The following is a 22,244-nucleotide window of genomic DNA, read 5'->3' as shown; positions in this document are numbered from 1 at the left end:
GTTGTCTTCCCATTTTTAGGATGTACATTCCGCACTTTATTTTGTAGGGAGGACCAAGGCATAGGCCTACCATAGAAATCAATAATGCTTTCCTATAAGACAACTTGCCTCGTTTAATATCACGTACGGCTTTTTCTAATAATTTTGGTTCGTAATTACCCCTCAAAGTAGCTTCTTTCTGCCTCTGATAATTTCTAGGCATTGTCCGAAATCACCCAGACTGCTTTCAATTTTCAGTCAAATGTGCGTAAAACACTATTTTTCACTAAATTACACCAAAATTCCACAGCAATCGTTCATAAACACTTCAGTCAGTTGAACTCACTAAAAACCATAGTTATAATGCATTCCTTCCGACCGCAACAATCGAAAGCATCCACTTAATGATAATGCATGAACTTTCAACATTGCCAGTACACACGGGAAATTTTCCAAAGTATGATGTCGATTCATAATAAAAAGCATAAGACGTGGGAAACATAACCTCAAGATTAAACTAAAACGCGTGCGGAAGTGCAAAGCACGGCTCCTCGTTGCTATGCAACAAAATACGGCAAATCTACAATACTGTCCAAAACCACCTCTGTGTCTGAAATCACCCGGTTTGACGGTACCTACAAGACTGCCAACTCCGTTGAAAATTAGAAAACCGCGTGATTTCAAATCATCATGGCATGCGCCCATAACCTTACTATTTGTCACAATTTAGCAAGACTCTAGATGGGATGCTAGAGCTTACACCCTCCAGACTCCTTGCTTGCCCCCCAGCACTAACCGCACCTCACCAATCCAGACCAACGGTCGTTTCACTGGCCTGGTCTTGTAAATGTAGTCTTTGCAGCCTTATAAAACACTCTGTGACATCGTCCAAGCCGTGCCATCTTGTATGTCTAGCCTCTGTGACACCGTTCTAGCTGCACCACATTGATCTTCAACCTATGTTTTGCGAAGACTTAGCGGAAGCGTAATAGAGTTCACTAGAGCCTACACACAGCGCTGGTGAAAGTTACTCACGATTTTAAAAAATTACATTTCAGCTGTAGTCCGCTTCTATGGTATAGTAGTTAGCGTGATCGGCCGCCACCCACAGAGGTTCGCGTCCAATTCCTGGCTCTGCCACAAAATTTGAAAAGTGGCACGAGGGCTGGAATTGGGTCCACTCAGCCTTGCGAGGTCAACTGAGTAGAGTTGGGTTCGATTCCCACCTCAGCCATCCTCGAAATGGTTTTCCTAGTTTTCCCACTTTTCCTCCAGGAAAATGCTGGGATGGTACCTGACTTAAGGATACGGCCACTTCCTTTCCTCTTCTTTGCACTGTCCCTTCCCGTCTTTCCATGCCTTCACAAGGCCCCTGTTCAGCACAGAAGGTGAGGCAGTCTCGGGTGTGGTACTAGTTCTCCTCCTCAGTTGTATCCCCCGATCCAAAGTCTCATGCCCCGGACACTGGCCTTGAGACGGTAGAGGCGGGATCCTTAGCTAAGTCCCAGAGAAAAAACCTACCCTGGAGGGTAAACAGACTAAGAAAGAAAGAAAGAAAGAAAGAAAGAAAGAAAGAAAGAAAGAAAGAAAATATTTCAGTTGTAAATCTCTATTTTCACAGGAAATGAATCAGAGTTCAAAATACCAAATTTTTATTTTCATCCACTCTGTGACAATCGACCACAGGCATTCTAACTCCTAGTTCAGTAATTAAATGATTACTTACATTTCAGTAATAAAAATTATTGAAAGTTCACGACTAATACAGCATTGCAACAAAACAACATGCGATCGTAGTTCAGTCACAAAGAAAGATAAAAGGAACAAACGAACTTACCTCCTTACAGCAAGCTTGGCAGAAGACTATCTGTAGTGAAATTGGGATCCCTTGTGATCCACCGCTTCAGTCAGTAGGATTTTGATGATTTTTCTTTGCAATTACAATTTTTTTTTACATCACGCCGACACAGATAGGTCTTATGGTGATGATGGAATGGGAAAGGCCTAGGAGTGGGAAGGAAGCGACCGTGGCCTTAATTAAGGTACAGCCCCAACATTTGCCTGGTGTGAAAATGGGAAACAACGGAAAAACATCTTCAGGGCTGCCGACAGTGGGGCTCAAACCACTATCTCCTGGATGCAAGCTCACAGCTGCGCACCCCTAAGTGCATAGCCAACTCGCCCGGTGATTTTTCTTTGGGCATTACCACAGACAAACTTCTTCTTCACAATACATCACAACACGTTCTGAAGATAAAAGGGTACTCGCACAACAGTTCACATCGAGAAGGAGGTATAAGGGATATGGTTTGTGCAACGTAGTTCGACGTTGATTGGTTCTCGCACATGTCTTAGAAGGTTGGAGGGATTGAAGGCTTCGAGGTCAAATAGCTCCTTGTTTCTCCTGACAGAAATTTCCCAAGAACTATTTCTGGTGATTTCCGAGAATTCCCATTTTTGTTCGTGGAGAAAACAGATCTTGAGAAATGAGAGGATAATTCTGTCGAGCACATCAGTTACAATATAATGCACTGGAAGAAAATTGGCTTCTTTAAAATAGATTCAAAAGGCATCAAATAGTCAATTATACTCCAAATAGGCACAAACTTCTCAAATAGGCACTTAAAGGTACAATAAAACCAACGAAATCTAGCTTAAAGAACCCTACAATGGTTTTGTATCTCAAAAGCCTACGTTTCTGAACACAGGAATAAAATAGACAAATTCCCATCTCTAGTTATAACTGTAGGCACCATTTCATTCCTTCTCTCATTAAATAATAATTACTAAAATTTAGAACATTACTCACTGAAACATTAGTATGAAATGTTCCTGCAGTGTAATGTATATTATGATGCATATAACAAAGACATTTTCCATTTAGCACATCCTTTTCAGTATAGCTACATATCATCTCCTTCTTCACCTTCATCTGCCATTTTCCCACATAAAGATGCAGTCACAGGTGCGAACTGTCTCACAAATATGGACCTAGCCCTGCTGTATGGCTGGATGTACTTACTGTAGCCTATCCTACGTTGAGGGGTGTATTCACCATCAAATTTTTTGTAGTAGCCGGCATTGGTGTATGTTTTCTATAGATAAAGGTGTATACTGAGACAAACATCCAGTCCCTGACATTAACTGATGCAGCTAAAACCTCTGACATGGCTGGGAATCTAACCTGGAACCCTACGAACTGAAGGCTGCAATGCAGACCATTCAGCCAAGACATCATTACTATAGCGCATCTTCAGGATATCCACAAGCGATAGGTGTTACACGACATGGGACATACAAATTAGATCAAATTCTCCAATAAACAAGAGACTTACCTTAAATCAGTCCCAATACAATGTTGTGAAAATGAATAAACAAACAACTGCGCCCAAAGAGGTCAGACAGATTAAATTAAAACATTAAGTTACTAATTGACTGAAATAGGACACCAGTTTCAGAAAAATATATTGAAACTTTCATTAAGAGAATAAAATTGATTTAAATTAAAATGTTACTTCCCCAAGACAATAATAAAATGCAATTGTAATTTAAAAACTTTACATAAATTGGTATATAACCAATTACCAAATTAAGAGAAAATAAATTTAAAATAATTATTACAATTCAAAAGAGTCGATTGAATTAGCTTAAGGTAATTAGTTGAGCAGAAAATAGTCTCTATGTGACTCCCTCCAATCTAATTAATAAGATGGATAATAATATGCCATCAAGAATAAGTCGCACAACGAACATGCAAATATTATGCAAAACCAGAATAAATAGAATTTTAAAGGGACAAACAAGTAAGTTAATACTCCCGAAATAACATTTTTTTTTAAAGGAGCAATTCAATCAAAACCCAATATTACATAACAGAATCAGTCGACCACCAAATCAAACAAATTCATAACCATGGAACAGTTGAACTTGGACTCAATGGTCGAACATCAAATGCCAACAACAAACAAAGGCCACACTCCCAAAATATTTACAATTCACAGCCATTGCAAAAAGATCATGTAATCTGAGGAAAAGAACATGGCTGCCCATATAAGGACCCAAGTTAGCCTCAAGAAAAAATTTTCAACTCATTCATTTAAGTTAATTTTTGGTGGTATTTAAGGAGTAAAATATAATATTAAAAAAGAATTAAGTAATCTAAACCACTGAATCAAAGTAAAGAGAGAGACATTCCTAGATAATACAGTCAACAAGCAACATCTACAAAGTCAACCTCATACAATATATCGTCCAACAAAATTTCATACATGTTACCGAAATCAATGATTTCTTGTTTTAAAATAAATCAAGCCCTAAATTACATTTCTAATGTCAATTTTACGTTTCACAGTTCTTAAGCGATTTAAACATATTTATAGTTTTCTATCCTCAATAATATCTCAATGACGAAGGTAATATAGATTCCCCACAATTACAATTTTGAATTTTTTAACACACAATCAAATCATCGTAGCAGCAGTTCGATGAGAGTAATATGTTGACCTTACTTGCATTTCATCCAGGGGCCAAGGGAAGACTGACGATGTTACTTACAAATTCCAAACCAGAACAAAGAATCATCCTAAAAAATTCACGGCCTATAGCCGGATGGTGATTTGATCACCCAACTGAAAGTAAAGTAAAACTTTGCAGTTGCAGCAGATGCGTAATGCTTCTTAACATCAAAGAGTGAAAACAGTCGAAGGTCAGTTCAGTGCCACAAACAGTTGAACTCGATAAGCAACTGTTCTCGAGGTAGTGCGACTAACCACTAGATAGTGCCCGAATACAGTGCGTGGAGAACATGCACAGTGATTGAGCGCTCCACTTAAATTACATGTACTAATAACAAGTGTCACAGTTTTAGAATTTACCAAGAAATGAAATAGGAATTTAAAGCCAACCCTACAATATCACATATCTTAATGTTTATAGACACAAATTTCAACCAATGCTTATAGGCCAGCATATTGTTTCCAAAACACGTTATAATTACGATTACAAATCTTTATTGAAAAAGCTAGTATTAACGTAGGGATTATGATAAATCTGTACATGCCCCCCGTTAGCAGTTCCATCTTTACTTCCCGTTATAAAATGCATACAAATTAAAGGTACGAGTTCCACCCGTGGGCAGAGGCAGTACAATTCACTCACGGTCTCCACTGCCTGTTGTAAGAGGTGACTAAGGCTCTTAACTTGGGAGCAAGTGTTGGCGACCACGGGACCCTTACCTGAATTGCTTCCACTTACTTGTGTCACGATCCTAACTTTCATCTATTCTATCCAACCTTTCTTGGTCAATTCTGGTTCATTTTCAACGCTGACGGTATTAGGTTTATGAATCCTGGTTTCTTTAATTTTCATGCCCTACATGGCCCTTGTCTTCCTTGGGTAGATGCCTTCATTTTTCAAAGTGTTGGACTTCTTCCATTTCTTCCCTGTGATTAGTGATAATAGAGGATGGTTGCCCAGTTGTACTTCCTCTTAAAACAATCACCACCACCACCTCAAGGTATGAGTATTATTGCTACACATCAGATTCCTATCTTGTACATTCAGCATCAAAGAAATATTTCACATATTGCATGACACAACATAACAGAGAAAAGTAATGTACCTGTATATGGCTGCAATTCCAGTTTCAAATGCTGAGCTAGAAGTACCACAAGATGAGCACATGCCACACGAGTCCCTAGACCCACAGAGGCCCTCATTAACTCGATGATCCGTGGCACCAGAGATTCCAAAGTTTCTGCATCTACATACTGTACACACTAAAGGAGAAAATTACATTATTTCATAGCAGGGAGATCAACTCAAAATTCAAAGTCACATCTAATCATCATATTCACTTTATTTCCTAATAATAAATAAAATCTTAATCCTCATCTAAATAATACAACAACAACAACAACAACAACACTGTGTATTTCACATCCCTTCAACTACCCTGGGTTATGAAATATACCAAGAAAAGAGAATTGGCAACATATGACAGAAAGCTGGAATTATGCCCTGAAAAGGAGATTATGTAAAATGTTCATAAATCTACTGAAAAGAGCTGGTCATATTTAATATACATACTTCATAATAAACTGTAATGACCAGAGCCCAGATTTTTAAGTAATATCAAAGTGCGAAATATAATCCTCATCATCATCTTCCTTCCAAGTATTGGGCCATGTGTCCCGTTACGGTCTTGCATTTTTCTTTTGCAAGACTTGAAAGCAATCAAATGTCCTGACGGATTGCTAGCCTGAAGGAAGTAAGACCACTGGTGGAGCTGCCACCTCTAATGGACTAGCTGAAATTACAGCATCTCCTCCGTAATTGATGTAACGGTTATACCATCGTGACTTGGTCGACAGAGCCTCGTCTGTGGGAACAGGTTTGTTCCTCCTGGGAAGGTGAGGTTGGCATTTGGGCAGGAGAGATTATGTCATCATCATCATTATCATCATCATCATCATCATCATCATCATCATCATCATCATCCTTCCAAGTATTGGGCCATGTGGCCCGTTACAGTCTTGCATTTTCTTTCCATCACTTTATTTGACATCCTCTAGATCTTTCTTCTCTTGGTTGATAGCGTAGGATCTTCTTTGGTAGTCTTCCAGATTCCATCCTTTGAACGTGACATTTCCAGTTTTCCTGGTAATCATAGATGTAACTGATTACTGGTTTCACATTCAGCCCCTTAAGCACATCTTCATTTCTTATATGATCCCATTTTGTATAGCCTGCTGTTCTGGGCATAAACGTCATTTCACGTGCTGTAATTCTGGAAATGTCTTGAGTTCTTATTGTCCATGCCTCACTGCTGTAGCAAAGGGTTGGTCTGGCTAAAGTGTTATAAAGACGTAAGCGAGTGTGGTTTTGGACAAGAGATGGCTTCATGATATGATTTATGATTTCTGTTGTTCTGGTAAATTTGGTTATTTTTGCAGAGATATTAATTTCCCCTTGGTAAGATAAATTGTATCCCAGATAATTGAATTCGTTGACTCTTTCCAAATTTTATCATCTAAACAGATTTTTCTGGGGATAGGGTCCTTCCCCTTAAAGGCCATTAGTTTGCTCTTTTGTGGTGAAATGATCATGTCAAAATTTGAAGAGACTTTCTGGAGATTAAATACTAACCACTGAAGATCATCTTCTGATGATGCTACCAATGCAACATCATCATGGCATCTCGATGTGTGAGATATCTGCTGACTGGGACTGATCCATGCCTTTCATGCCTCCATTCCTGTATTATGTTGTTCATATAGATTATGAACAACAAAGGAGAAAGTCTACAACCTTGTCTCACACCTCTGCTGATCGGTTCCCATTCAGTCTGATGATTACCTAACTTTATTGCAGTAAGGTTGTCACTGTACATGTTGTATGTGTTATCTATTAACTGTTGTGGGACATTATCTTCTGCTAAGATATTAAGAAGTCTTTTCCTGTTAACTAGGTCAAAGGCTTTCTTAAAATCAACAAATGCTATGCGAGTTTCCAAGTTAAATTCCCTGCGTTTTTCTACTAAGATTTTCAAGGTAAAGTAAGCATCAGCACATGAGCATCCCTTTTGAAATCCATGTTGTTCATTTCCAATCACATTTTCATAATACATGAATAATTTTTCTTTGACAATATTAAAGTAAATTTTATAACCTGAGTTGAATATACTTGTCCCTCTGTAATTTCCACAATCTTTCACACTGCCCTTCTTATGAAGAGAAATAACTATTGCTTTTTGCCAATTCTCTGGTGGTCTGTTGCCATTCCAAATTAAATTAATGAATTTGAGAAATCTTTGCTTGAAGATGTCACTGAAGAACTTGAATAGTTCTGCATTTATTGAGTCTTCTCCAGATGCTTTTCCATTTCTAAGTTTTCTGAGTACTAGCTCCAGTTCTTCGAGTGTAATGGTTTCTGAAGACTTGTTAAGAGATGTTGGCAGAAGAAATGGCTCAATATTTGAACCTCTCCAAAGGTTCCGAAAATAAATGAGCCACTCCGTTAGAGGTACTGCAACAATGTGTATATCTTCTTTTACATCATTATTTAGTTTCCTGAGTATTTTATAGGTCTGTGGTTGTGGTCTTGTTATATCAGTCTCCAGGTGTAAAACAAAGTTTTCCCAACTCTTTCTGTGCTTTTTCCACACTTCCCGTTTTGCTATTGCTCTCTTGTGGTGATACTCTATTTTATCTTTTAATTTACTAGTTCGCAACAATTTTTATAAGCATTTCATTTGTCTGAAATAACTTATTCAATTTCTTCATCCCAGATTCTTAAGCCCTTTTTCCTCTGCCATTTTTTCTTAACTCCCAAACTCTCAAAAGCAGACTGCTTTAAAATTGAACACAAATTAGACCACTCCATTTCCACGTTGTTACTAACTGGTGTCATCTGTGTAAGATTATTAAGTCTGTTCTGGTACAGCCATTTTATACTGGGGTCTCTTAAAAGGTTAACCTTATAAGAAGTTTTCATTTCTTGTGTTGTTTGTTTATTTGTTTCTTTTATACCATCTAAGCCTCAGACAAATAGGTGCTACTGATAGATAGGGATCAGTTTCCAATTCAGGGCCTTGATAGACTCTTGTTCCAAGACTAAAACTGCCAATTTACTGTTACAAATGATATGATCTATAATTGATTTCTGATTTCGTGCAAACCACGTGTACATGTGGCTGTCCTTCTGTGGGAACATTGTGTTCATGATCTTTAACTGATTGAAGACAGAAAAATCTATTAATTTTGTTCCATTGTTGTTACGGGTTGTTTCTCCATGGATTCCGATGTGGTTCTGAATATTCACATTACCAACTCTGGCATTGAAGTCTCCCAATAATAGTAGCATATCTTGTTTGTTAATTTTATTGACTATCTTTTGCATATCATTATAGAACCCATCACTTTCTTTTGAATTGCCCTCCACTGGAGAGTATACCCCTATAACTGTAAGATAATCCATGGATAGTTTTAGTCTTAATTGGATAACCCTTTCATTCCAAAAAGTGTAGCAATCACTTGTTGATCTTAATATTCTGTGTACCATGAGCAGTACATCCGCCTGTGCTCTAGTATCTCTGTCAACCCCTCTGTAAAACTAAACATGAAGCTTTCTTTTTGTTTCTGAAATTGCTGCAATTAAAATGTCATTTTTTGCAAAATATGTACATAAAAATGGAGTAGATATCAGTGAATTATGTTATTAAGTATGCAATATTCATAAAATATGTAATATTAAAAATATGCAATAGTATTAATGCATTAAATTTAATAATAATAAAATAATGTTATTTGTTTTTACATCCCACTAACTAATTTTCTGGTTTCTGGAGATGCTGAGGTGCCAAAACTTAGTCCCACAGGAGTTCTTTTACATGCCAGTAAATCTACCGACACAAGGCTGACGTATTTGAGCACCTTCAAATACCACCGGACTGATCCAGGATCGAACCTGCCAAGTTGGGGTCTGAAGGCCAATGCCTCAACTGTCTAAGCCACTCAGCCCGGCTGCACTAAATTTATAACAATGTTCATACATTCCTTTTATTATGACTTACGGTTATGATGAGGAATAGTAAAACTGTTTTAAATACCACCATATTTTATGGCAAAGTCATCGTTGTTGCTTTAGATAATTCATATTGTCTACTGTTTTCTAATTTTGATAGTATTAAGCAATCAAATTGAAGGCATAACCAAAATACTTCCAATATTTAAAAATAATGTTATGCACTGTAAGCAGCAAAGTGTATCACACAATGTGTTGTTATAGCTAATTTCCAGTTGCCCTCATGCCCTGAAAATGAAACAAATAAATATAACTAAATTAAGTTAATATATAATCTTTAAACCACAATGAAGTAACAAAATAACTATGCTAACTTTTTTTAAAAATCGTGATGCGCAGTATGTCACCAAGTGCTTCTCCATGTTTATCATTGTGATGTCTTGGTGCTGATCCAATAAAATACTCATGTAGGCTGAGAAGGACTATTCAGCATCACAGGAAGTCACCGGTGCATATTTTAAAAGATAAAACTAGCTAGGTGAAGTATTTCCTGGCGGTGCTTCTTGTTCACCACTAATGATCTTGCAAACAGACAGAGAGCTTGAATAACCTGGATATCATTTCAAGACTAAATGGAGTTTGTTAGAAACTCCGACCTACGAAAGGCACCTAGGCATCCCAAATTTTGAGAAAGGATTACTGCTGTTTTATGCAGATGGGTCACTCAGATCTACAGTAAGCACAGACAAAGGGTCAGAAATCTCAATTTTAAAAGAATTATTTTAAAGCCAACTTTAGCAATTGAAATATATTCTATATGTGATGAAATTCACCAGTTTTTTACTAGAGTCTGAAAATGAAATGAGCAGACACAATATTTACTTTTTTTAAATAGTTATCTATATATATACAAAACTGTTACATTCTTCACATAATATGTAAAAATGTGTAATATTATTAGGAATATTTAAAATATGTAAAATGAAACGCATGTATAACCATATCAGAACCACAGATCACCAACATTTTTCATTTTCAGTTGCCTACAAGTACAGGAATGGAATATGTAATTACATAAGAATCTGGGCCCTAGTAATGACTCAGTGTTAAGTCTGTTGTTTTTTTTTTAATTAAAAAAAAAAAAAAAAAACAATTTGCTTTACGTTGCACCAACACAGATAGGTATTAAGGCGATGATGTGATGGGAAAGCGCTAGGAGTGACCGTGGCCTTAATTAAGGTGCCTGGTGTGGAAATGGGCAACCATGGAAAGCCATCTTCAGGGCTGCCAACAGTGGGGTTCGAACTCACTACCTCCTAAATGCAAGTGGACAGCTACGTGACCCAAACCACATGGCTACTTGCTTGGTAATCTGCAGTCTGTGAATTAACTAAGTGTCCCCATGATCCTTTATTCACAACCAGATCTGTGGCCTAATTTCGTTCCACACCACTTATCATTAAAAACTTGTTTTTTCAATTGGCTTTACATCGTTCATTAAAAACTGAGTCTACCAATGGTTATTTTTGTTTTCATCTACCCTCCATGGCTGAGTCCAGTACTCTCTTAGGTAACCTATCCTCTTTCATTTATTTGCCTCACGTGATACTACGACCGAAGCCACTTTATGCATATAACTTCATCCATACAGCTTATTCCTAACTCTCCTCATACCGAGTAAATCAATCTTAGATGCAATCGAACTGTGCCAAGTTTCAATATGACAAACTTGAGCGAAGGCACCAAGTGCTTTATCAAAACACGTTACTTAGTCTGTGAGATGTGGGAAGAAATATAACAGAGCTCGTGACCTCGGAGGTAACACTCAAGATTTTGAATGTCACTGATTTAATCATAGTTACTTATGAGTTACCAACCAAACCTGAACACTTTAAGCAACTATATAAATCAACTGACGTCTGTAAATCACAAATGACATCCAGATGTACGCCCAAACCTTGTCCCATTTCTGTATGGGGTTGGATGTGATGCGAGATTAATACTCATAGCAAGTTTTTATGACTGTCTGCTCTTTTTGATGTCAACCTCATCAAATGAGTTAATGAGACTAAATGAATGACGTAATGTATGATAGTGGTAGGGGAGATGATGAAACCCGGTGTTGGCACACAGCCTACCTGTTGAATGGCACCAAGGGATATGCTCAAGGCTTAATGTCCTCACCTGATGGACAAATTACCATCCACGACATCATACACCCTCACTCCATACACACAGTGCGGTGAAGTTTGCAATTCAATCCTCGATTTTGGCACACAGTCTAGTGATTAGAAATTGTTTACCACCACTTCTACTACTCTACAGGCCAACATTCTGATGGTAAATTTTTTCGACCAACAGAAATTGAACCGGTTAACTATGGTGTCAGACTATATAAACTTGACGCCTTAACGATCATGTCCACCAGGCAGGCTACAAATATCCAGTAACATTGATAAGTGTGTTGATATTGAAGATAGACTAAAAACTAATCCCTTGACAAGAATTCCAATCATAAATAATAGATTAGACTCTTTGATTTTTCAAAATTAGTTTTTGATATTCATTCCCACGAATTCCTTTCTTGCAAAATTAATACAAGCTTCTCATTTCTACATAAACTTCTCATTTCCCTCAACAAATAACAAAGAAATATTTATTCATAATTTATTTTGCTTCAGACAGGTACACGCCTAATTATGTGAAACACATATACATCATGGAAAGAAAGAAGAACTTAAAATAACATTTACGCCATTAGAAGTCACTTTACAAAGGAAAAATTAAATGTATCCTCCTAATTCAATACGTAACATAATTCCATCATTAGATGGGGCAATAAAATTCAAACATGTTTCGACTTGTTTGAGCCACATTCAGTGAAATAAGGGGGGTTAAAGTAATCTACATAATACAAGATAAAACTGTGCTAAAAACATAATGAAGGAACAAAAGATAAAACAAAACAGACATGACAGAAATAAAAACAATTACAATATACAATATTTACATCACTGGATGGAGCAATAAATAACTCGCTGAGACAAATTCAGTGAAAAAAGGTTAATATAAAACGTAATTGAATCCAAAAAGTGTGCTAAAACTAAGAAGAAGAGAAAATAAATGATACAGGCAGAAACAAAACAACAAATGCTAATGGCGAGGTTGTGGACCTCTTGGTCTAAAAATTTTGGTTTCATACAAATTCCAAAAAGAGACAAAATTACTGTTGGAAATTCAGCCTGTCTTTGTAGAAACACTATCACTACGAATGGCTAGGAGGGGAGAAAAAAAGCTTGAGAAACCAAGTTTGAGAGGAGACAACGTACCAGGTGAAATATATGTGATGATGGAAAAACGCCGATGAATTTAAAGTTTTAGAATAGCAGCATTCTCACTTTCTTCTCAATTTAGCGGTCCCATTCTCGGAGATTGTTTCCAATGTTGGCTAGGTGTATTTGCCTAATGGTCGGGAGGGCAGTGATAAAATTGAGAAGCTGTTTTAGAGAAGTAACAGGTGTATGGTAAAATGTAAGTGACCATAGTGGAAACCGTCAATGAAGTTCCAATCTAATGGAAAAAACGAGGTTGTGTGAGTAACTTGAGCTGATAAGTAAAAAATGTGAAATGAGTGTGTACTGTAGAAATCTTTAAACTTACGGTACTTAAAAGGTGGTTGTCATCTCAAACCGGCCTGGCCTTCTCAAAGTTAACAGTCCCGTTCGTACGATTGAGTCTATTGTTGGCTCAGCTGTGTTTGGAAGGATGGGAGGAGCGGAGGGGGGAGGGGGTGCAGGGCTGGTGGGGAAAGGGTGAGGAGCGGGTAGTGGTGAGTTGGAGAGATGGAGGAGGGGTTTGTTTTTATTATAGAAGTTCTGACAAATACATGGAATGAATGTTTCACGTTGATTTCATTTAAATTGTGAGAGGGGTTCATAAACTGATCTAAATCGATGTGGATGCTCTTGAGATCTTTATCGATTGATGTGTATTTGTGGCTTGATGCTTTATGATGTTCACTCGGCATATTTTATGACAAAATTGCGACCTGTTTGACCTACATAGCTGAAATTACAGGACTGGCATACTAATTTGTATACTCTGGAGTTCAAATATCTATAGCTGAGACGGGCAACCCGTACTCAGCGGCATTCAAAGAGTTCGGCAAACGTTTGATCTCCCTGGCCACTTACGGGCCTAGCAGGGGGAGATTTATGACGGCAGTGGGCTTTAAAACGGAAGTTCGCATTCCCCTTCAGAAATCCTCACAGCTCTGTTGCCAATGCACCTCTTGTTCAATAGACGTCAGTCTCTCTTTTCAGCTCAGACAATTCACACTTGCTTTGTTCGCTGTTTGAAAGTTTTGGATTATTTCTTTGCTTCGTTAATTAATATTTGTGAAGTGTGTTGTTTTTCACTTCGCTTCACGCAGTAATGTGGAGGCCGTGGGAATCACACCTGGAAATTATCGCATCAGAAAATCCTGAATTAAATCTGCCAGTGCAGGCAAACGATCCTCAACCGAGCACCGGTAACAGTGATATTCGACCGAGTAATACTGGTTCCGTGTCCGCGAGTGATACTCAGCCGGGTAGCAGTGGTTCCGCGCCCGCGAGTGATATTCAGCCGAGCAGCAGTGGTTCCGTGTCCGCGAGTGATACTCGGCCGGGTAGCAGTGGTTCCGTGCCCACGATTGATATTCAGCCGAGCAACAGTGGTTCCGCGCCCGCAAGTGATACTCAGCCGGGTAGTAGTCGTTCTGCGGAGAAAAGAAAGGCGACTAAAACTTTAAGTAAGCAAAGTCAACGGCTGGTATGTAACGCATACGAATACGTTACGAAGAACAACGTTCGCAAGGGTTATATTTCTGAGACAGCTAAAATGTTGAAACTTAAGAGGAAAACTGTACGGTAAGTAAAATAGTAAAGAGGGGACCTACAACTCCGAAAAAGTGTGGTAATAATAGGGTTATCTTTAATATTGATGATTTTTGCTGTGACTTGGTGAGACGCGAGGTATATGCATTCTTTACTCAAGGTAAGTCACCAACCGTACAGGAACTGTTAAAACATTTGAAAAATGTGTGTGGCTTTCCTTATGAAAAAACTACTCTACGACAACTGTTGAAAAAACTTGGGTTGTAATGGAATCTGCTAGAATAGTAGCTTGGCGATATAAATTCATAGAGCGTCTCCGGAAGTTGCGTTCCGAGGGATGCAGAGTTGTCTATCTAGATGAAACTTGGTAAGATACTAATGACATTGTGAATAAAGGGTGGGATGATGGAACTTGTAATTGCATACTGGAAGCACCAACATCGCAGGGCAAGCGTATTATGGTATTGCATGCCGGAGGCAGTGAGGGCTGGGTTGAGAATTGCCTTTACTTATCGGCTAAAAACATTGGAGACTGCAAAGCTGATAGCCATGACGAAATGACAGCTCAAGTTTTCGAAAACTGGTTTAGGTCTCATCTACTAGAGAACCTACCACGTGACCGAAAATGTGTAATCGTGATGGACAACGCAAGCTATCATTCGCGGCAGCTGATTAGGTTTCCTTCCATGAACACTAATATTAAGGACATTATTAAGTTTATGGAGTACAATAACATTCCCGTGCCAAAACCTGTACCCATCAAGGCAGTTATGTTGCAGGAAATCAAATCAGCCAATATCAGTAAAAGGTACGCTGTAGAGGAGATCGCAGCCTCACGTGGACACAAAGTTTTGCGACTCCCTCCATATCACTGTATTTTAAACCCCATAGAAATGATCTGGTTTCAGCTGAAGACGTATGTTAGGAAAAATAATGTTACGCCAACTTTGAGTGCTAGTGTGTGTCAACTTCTTCGTAAAGGAGCTGGAACGATCGGTCCTGAGAGGTGGTCCGCTTGTGTTCAAAGCACCATTAAGACAGAAGAGAAGTACATGAAACACGACACGGATAGCAACCAAGATAGATTTGTAATTCACCTAGCAGACAATGACGAGGACGACGAATAGAGGTAAGGTAAATACTGCATTTGTTTTAAAAGTAACTAAGTTTGCTGGCTATTTTTTGTCCGAACTACATACTCCGATATTTATTATTATTATTATTATTATTATTATTATTATTATTATTATTATTATTATTATTAATCTGCTTATCCTCCAAGGTTGGTTTTCCCTCTGACTCAGAGGGATCCTACCTCTACCGCCTCAAGGGAAGTGTCCTGGAGCGTGAGACATTTCGTCGGGGGATACTACCGGGGAGAATGACCAGTACCTCGCCCAGGCGGTTTCACCTGCTATGCTGAACAGGGGCCTTGGTGGGGGATGGGAAGATTGGAAGGGATAGGCAAGGAAGAGGGAAGGAAGTGGCCGTGGCCTTAAGTTAGGTACCATCCCGGCATTTGCCTGGAGGAGAGGGAAAACACGGAAAACCACTTCCAGGATGGCTGAAGTGGGAATCGAACCCACCTCTACTCAGTTGACCTCCCGAGGCTGAGTGGACCCCGTTTCAGCCCTCGTACCACTTTTCAAATTTCATGGCAGAGCCGCAAATCGAACCCGGGCCTCCGGGGGGTGGCAGCTAATCACACTAAACAACTACACCACAGAGGCGGACAATTATTATTATTATTATTATTATTATTATTATTATTATTATTATTATCCCAGTCCCTAGTTCGTGATTTTACTTTTCCTATGCCAGGCGAGTTGGCCGTGCGGTTAGGGGCGCGTAGCTGCGAGCTTGCATCGGGGAGATAATGGGTTCAAGCTCCACTGTCGGGAGCTCTGAAGATGGTTCACCGTGGTTTCCCATTTTCACACCAGGCAAATGCTGGGGAAGTACCTTAATTAAGGCCACGGGCACTTCCTTCCAACTCCTAGACCTTTCCTAGCCCATAGTCGCCATAACACCTACCTGTGTCGGTGCGACATAAAACAAATTGTAAAAAACTGTTGCACTTTTCATTTCTTTACTGAAAGCGAGACACTGATATTAGCAGCATAAAATTAATATTGTTCGAATCCCACTATCGGCAGCCCTGAAGATGGTTTTCCGTGGTTTCCCATTTTCACACCAGGCAAATGCTGGGGCTGTACCTTAATTAAGGCCACGGCCGCTTCCTTCCAACTCCTAGGCCTTTCCCATCCCATCGTCGCCATAAGACCTATCTGTGTCGGTGCGACGTAAAGCCCCTAGCAGAAAAAAAAAAAAAAAAAAAAAAATAATATTTTAATGGGCCTACTTTGGTATCAATTTATGTTTAGTCTTTGTCGAGTTTATTTGCCAATGCCTTCTTCCTGTTTTTTCTTTCTTTCTTTCTTTCTTTCTTTCTTTCTTTCTTTCTTTCTTTCTTTCAACATCTGCGACCACCGCATGGGTTAAGCACGAAACAAATTATTCTGCGATATTGGTTTGTGCTGTGGTTCATTATCAAGTTTTTATATTTATATTTTGACTTTAGAATAAATTAAATGTTAACATGTTTAAATATACGACGCAAAATATGACAACCTTGCTTTTGACAGAGCTCACTTGTCTTTTAAACGACACGCGCCTCTTGTGTCCAGAGGAAAGGAGCCGACTGTCAACCCTCATTATCACTAGGGCGGGCAGACTGCCAACCCTCATTATTACCAGGGTGGGCCAAGTTTTGAGATCAGAGAAAACCGTGTGGGTATGCTTTAAGCGTCAGGACTGTACTATTAATGTTGTTATTGTTATTGTTAACAGTGTGTGGATTCAAAATGAGTTTGGAGTTTGTGTGGGAGCTTCTAAACGCTATTTTGATGTCGTGTTTTTTTTTAAATATTAGAAATTTGGTAAATGCTACTATTATTGAAAGTGAATGTGGAAAACTTATCACAGAAGTCTTCTTGTTTACTTAAGATGTGTCTATTTCTAGTATTATACCTATGTATAACCAGCTCAGGATGTTACTCACTACACTGCCTACCTTTAATTCTAACCCTCCAGCACTTTCATCAGCTACAAAAACAGTAGTATCATATGCAAACAAAGTTAATTGCACTCCTTGCAAATTATTTACAATTAGTATTTGAACCCAACCTTCCCACAGGAATTTGCAGTGGATTACATGTTTCCTTCAGTAATTTACATGAAGTAACATGGCTCTATTCACACATTTAATGCGACATGTTAAAATGATATTTTCCTACGAAAGTTGCGTGGCAGCAACATGAAATATGATGAAGCTGAATAAAGTATAGAGAGAGAGAGAGAGAGAGAGAGAGGAAAATTTCTGAATTTATTCAATTTTTCGTAATCATCTACGATAAATACAGAGGGGTCCAGAAAAATGTAGACATTTTTTGATAGTTAATATCTTTGGAACAAAATGACATATTGTTGCAATTCTTGCACGTTAGCATAGTCCATTGTTTTGTCAACAGATGATGGTCACGTGAACTGAACGACAATCTCGATGCGCGTTTTCTGGCAGATGACAGTGCAGCAATGAAGGAAGAAAGATTGTTGTTTGAGCCAACACCTACAACGATTTATTGTATTTGGGATGAATCTGAAGCTGACGGTACTGTTCAGGATGTGCATAAGGAAAGGTCACGCTGACCAAAAACATGAACAAGTCCAGCTTCCAGTGCTGCAGTGTTGCAACATTTTACAAGGTCACCTTAAAAATCTATGAACCAGGGTGCACGTGAAAGGGGGGTAAGCCAATCAACCGTATGATGAATACTGAAGGATGTAAAGTGTACATTCCAAGAGCACTGCACGGTATGAAAGGGGACAACGTGGATTGAAGGATGGAGAACTGCAAGTGGTTTGAAAGCATGCTTTGCCAGGATGAACGGTTTTCAGGGATGGTTATCTGGTCTGATGAGGCGCAATTCAAACTGAGCGGTACTGTAAACCGCCACAACTGCGTGTACTGGTCTCCTGAAAATTCTCATGCTCACGTGGACAAATATGTTAATCTACCCGGAGTTAATGTGTAGTGTGGTCTGTCAGCGAGTGGTTTGTTTGGCCCATTCTTCTTTGAAAGTACCATTACTGGTAACTCTGTATATACATGGTATAAAGGAACGGCAATAACATATTTTGAAACATATTCTTCATGTGCTGCAAACATCGATTTTACCTGCCATCCAAAAGGTGTTTGGAAAAGAAAAATGTTACCTACAACAAAATAGCGCTCCGCTTCATTTCCACAGAGGTCTGAGCCTCCTTGGATGAAAATCCACCTGCTACAAACATCGATGTTACCTACCATCCAAGAGGTGTTTGGAAATGAAAGATTTATACGTACAACAAGATGGCGCTCCGCCTTATTACCACAGAGGTCAGAGCCTACTCGGGTGAAAATCTACCTGGACTATGGATAGGTCACGGAGAAGCTGTTGAGTACCCGCTACGGTCCCCAGACCTTACACCTCTTGACTTCTACCTATGGTGGTGGGGAGGGGAGGTGGTGTTGAAAAATGAAGTTTATCGACAGAAGTAAGCTACACTGAATGAGCTATGAGAAACCATCGAGGCGTCTTGTGCGGCTATCATATCGGCAACACTGACAGCCGTAGTTTGGTCAGCAGTTCGGCGCCATCGACGTTGTTTGGCTGCTAATGGAGGTTACTTTGAACCACCGCCGTCTCGATCCTCTTATACTGCCTGCTCTATGCCACTGGTTTAATGCAGGATGGCGCGAATACCAATAATTCTTAAAGTCACTGTAAGAGTGCAGTCATCGATGCACAATCTTCGCAGTCAGTGTGGGCGTAACATTGTATTACTGATGCACGCATGTATGTATGCATGAATGTATGTAAAAACCCGAGTTATTTCGTATGAGTAAACTTGCCTTATTTAGTTTATTTTCCGGGTTGAACCGTGTTGTTGTTTTCTGTATATAACGTCGAGTTTGCAAGTGTAGGAACTGTGGGTGTGGCGAGGCATTGAGGGGTATGAGGGAGGAGTTGGAGAGTGAGGGAGATTATTAGGATTCTCACAGAAGACAGGAAGGAAGATAGGCCTCCCTCAAACAATGTAAAGGTTACAGTAGGTGTACAAGAGGGAGAGGAAGGAAAGGGGGGAGTTGTAGAAGCCCGACAGGTGGTCTAATGTTCTAAGGGGAAGGAGATTGCAGGCTAGGGGCTCTATTCAGGATCAGAATTCAGGACAGGCGTCTGTGTGAAATTGGTACTAATCACTCCAGGTAGAACAACAGAGGGAGATTGAGGAACAGGGAACTGTTGCTGGGATGTGTGGAAGTAGGAGGAAGGAGAAGGCAGGAAAGGGAAATGTAGAGCAGAGGATAGAAAAAGACAGGTGGAACAGGGTCATGGGAAGGAAAAAAGGAAGGAGGAAGTAGCTTCTGCAGCTATCAAGAAAGATAGGGCTGACCAGGAGGGGAGGCGATCAAATGCGGTGGGTAGGGTTGAGGCTCTGGTCATGGGGGATTTCATCGTTAGACATGTGGGGAAAGTGTGTGGAGGAAAGGGAACCAGGGTAGAGTGTTATTGAGGAATTAGGTTGAGGCAGATGTTGAGGAAAGTAGAAGAGAGGGAGGAGGGGAATGAGAAGATGGTAGTGTTTGACACTGGTACCAACAACGTAAGGCAAGCTGATATAAGTACCAACATAGCTGGGGATGTGTGGGATCTGGTAAATGCAGCATGGGTAGTGTTCAAGGAAGCGGAGATTGTTATCAGTGGAATACTGTGTAGGAGGGATACTGACTGGAGGGTGATTGGGATTTAAATGAGACTATGGAGTGGGTATGTGGGAAACTGGGAGTGAAATTTCTAGATCCTAATGGGTGGGTAGGAGATAGAGATCTGCGCTCAGATGGCCTTCACTTAAACCACAGTGGTACATATAAGTTAGGAAATTTGTTTAGAAGGGTTATAGGGAGGTACATTCAGGAAAACAGGGTTGTCTAGGGAGCAGTGATAAGGGTACAGAGATCTGGAAGTCAAGTAGGGATGACATGAAAGTGTTAGTGTTGAATTATAGAAGTATTGAAAAGAAAGGAATAATTAAGTAATTTAATAGATATATATTTACCAGATATTGTAATAGGAGTTGAATCATGGCTGAAAAATGATATAATGGATGCAGAAGTTTTATCACGGAACTGGAGAGTGTAACGTAGAGGTAGGAGAGGAACGGTGGGAGGGTGAGTATTCATTCTGGTGAAAGAAGAATTTGTAAGCTACGAAAAAGTTAAAGATGAGACACATGAAATTCTAGGTGTAAGGCTCATTTCTAAAGATAATAGGCAACTTGATGTCTTTGGAGTGTACAGACCGGGAAAGGGTAGCACTGACACGGATTGAGAATTATTTGATAAGATAATCAGCTATGTGGGAAACGACATGGAAAGGAATGTGATTGTAGCGAGAGATCTGAATTTACGAAATGGCAATTGGGAAGGAAATGCGAACGACAGGAAGCATGACCAACAAATGGCAAATAAGCTAATATGGGAAGGACAGCTGGGTCAGAAAGTGATGGAATCAACTAGATGGAAAAATATCCTGTATGTGGTGTTGCTAAAACCAAATAAGCTCTATACAGAAACCGAAGTAATAGATGGCATTAGTGACCATGAAGCTGTTTTTTTTTTCTTAGTTAAAAATAACTGTGATAGAAAGGAAGGTCTTAAAAGTAGGACTGATAAAGCAGGCATGAGGCAGTTTCTAAAAAGTAACTATGATCGATGGAAAATGTAAATAAAAATATAAACAGGCTCTGGGATGGGTTTAAAGCAATACAGGAATGTGAAGATAGGTTTGTATCTTTAAAGGTGATAAGGAATGGTAAAGACCCACCTAGAGAAATAGGGAGACTAAGAAGGAGGGGCAGACTGGAAAGAAACAGAGTTAGAAATGGCTGTGGTAGTAAGGAGAATTTTAAGGAACTTACTAGGAAATTGAATCTAGCAAAGAAGGCAGCTAAGGATAACATGATGGCAAACCTATTTGGCAGTCATACAAATATTAGTGAAAATTGGAAGGGTATGTATAGGTATTTTAAAGCAGAAACAGGTTCCAAGAAGAACATTCCAGGAGTAATTAATGAACAGGGGAATGTGTATGTGAGGATCTTCAAAAGGCAGAAGTATTCAGTCAGCAGTATGTAAAGATTGTTGGTTACAAGGATAATGTCGAGATAGAGGAGGAGACTAAGGCCAAAGAAGTAATAAAATTTACATATGATAAAAATGACATTTACAATAAGATACAAAAGTTGAAAACTAGAAAAGCTGCTGGAATTGATCAGATTTCTGGAGATATACTAAAGACAATGGGTTGGGATATAGTACCATATCTGAAGTACTTATTTGATTATTGTTTGGTCGGAGGAGCTATATAAGATGAATGGAGAGTTGCTATTGTAGCCCCTGTGTATAAAGGAAAGAGTGATAGACATAAAGCTGAAAATTACAGGCCAGTAAGTTTGACATGCATTGTATGTAAGCTTTGGGAAGGCATTCTTTCTGATTATATTAGACATGTTTGAGAAATTACTAAATGGTTCGATACAAGACAGTTCGGATTTAGGAAAGGTTATTCCACTGAAGCTTGACTTGTTGGATTCCAGCAAGTTATAGCAGATATCTCAGATTCAGGAGGTCAAATGGACTGTATCGCGATTGACCTGTCTAAAGCATTTGATAGGGTGGATCATGGGAGACTAGTGGCAAAAATGAGCACAATTGGACTAGACAAAAGAGTGATTGAATGAGTTGCTGTATTTCTAGAAAATAGA

At 39.2% G+C, this 22,244-nt stretch overlaps 1 protein-coding gene across 3 annotated transcripts in view; it reads right to left on the bottom strand.

Moving 5' to 3' along the window:
* LOC136858532 (proteasome adapter and scaffold protein ECM29) overlaps positions 1-22,244 on the bottom strand; it is a 925,266-nt gene that overhangs the window by 225,777 nt on the left and 677,245 nt on the right. For all 3 annotated transcript variants that reach the window (XM_067138136.2, XM_067138135.2, XM_067138138.2), the window contains one exon: positions 5,600-5,756. In XM_067138136.2, coding sequence (XP_066994237.2) covers positions 5,600-5,756 — 157 coding nt within the window. The remainder of the gene's footprint in view (positions 1-5,599; positions 5,757-22,244) is intronic.

Source organism: Anabrus simplex, chromosome 1 (assembly GCF_040414725.1).
Source record: "Anabrus simplex isolate iqAnaSimp1 chromosome 1, ASM4041472v1, whole genome shotgun sequence".
NCBI classification, from domain to species: domain Eukaryota; kingdom Metazoa; phylum Arthropoda; class Insecta; order Orthoptera; family Tettigoniidae; genus Anabrus; species Anabrus simplex.
This window is presented reverse-complemented; position numbering and strand designations above follow the sequence as displayed.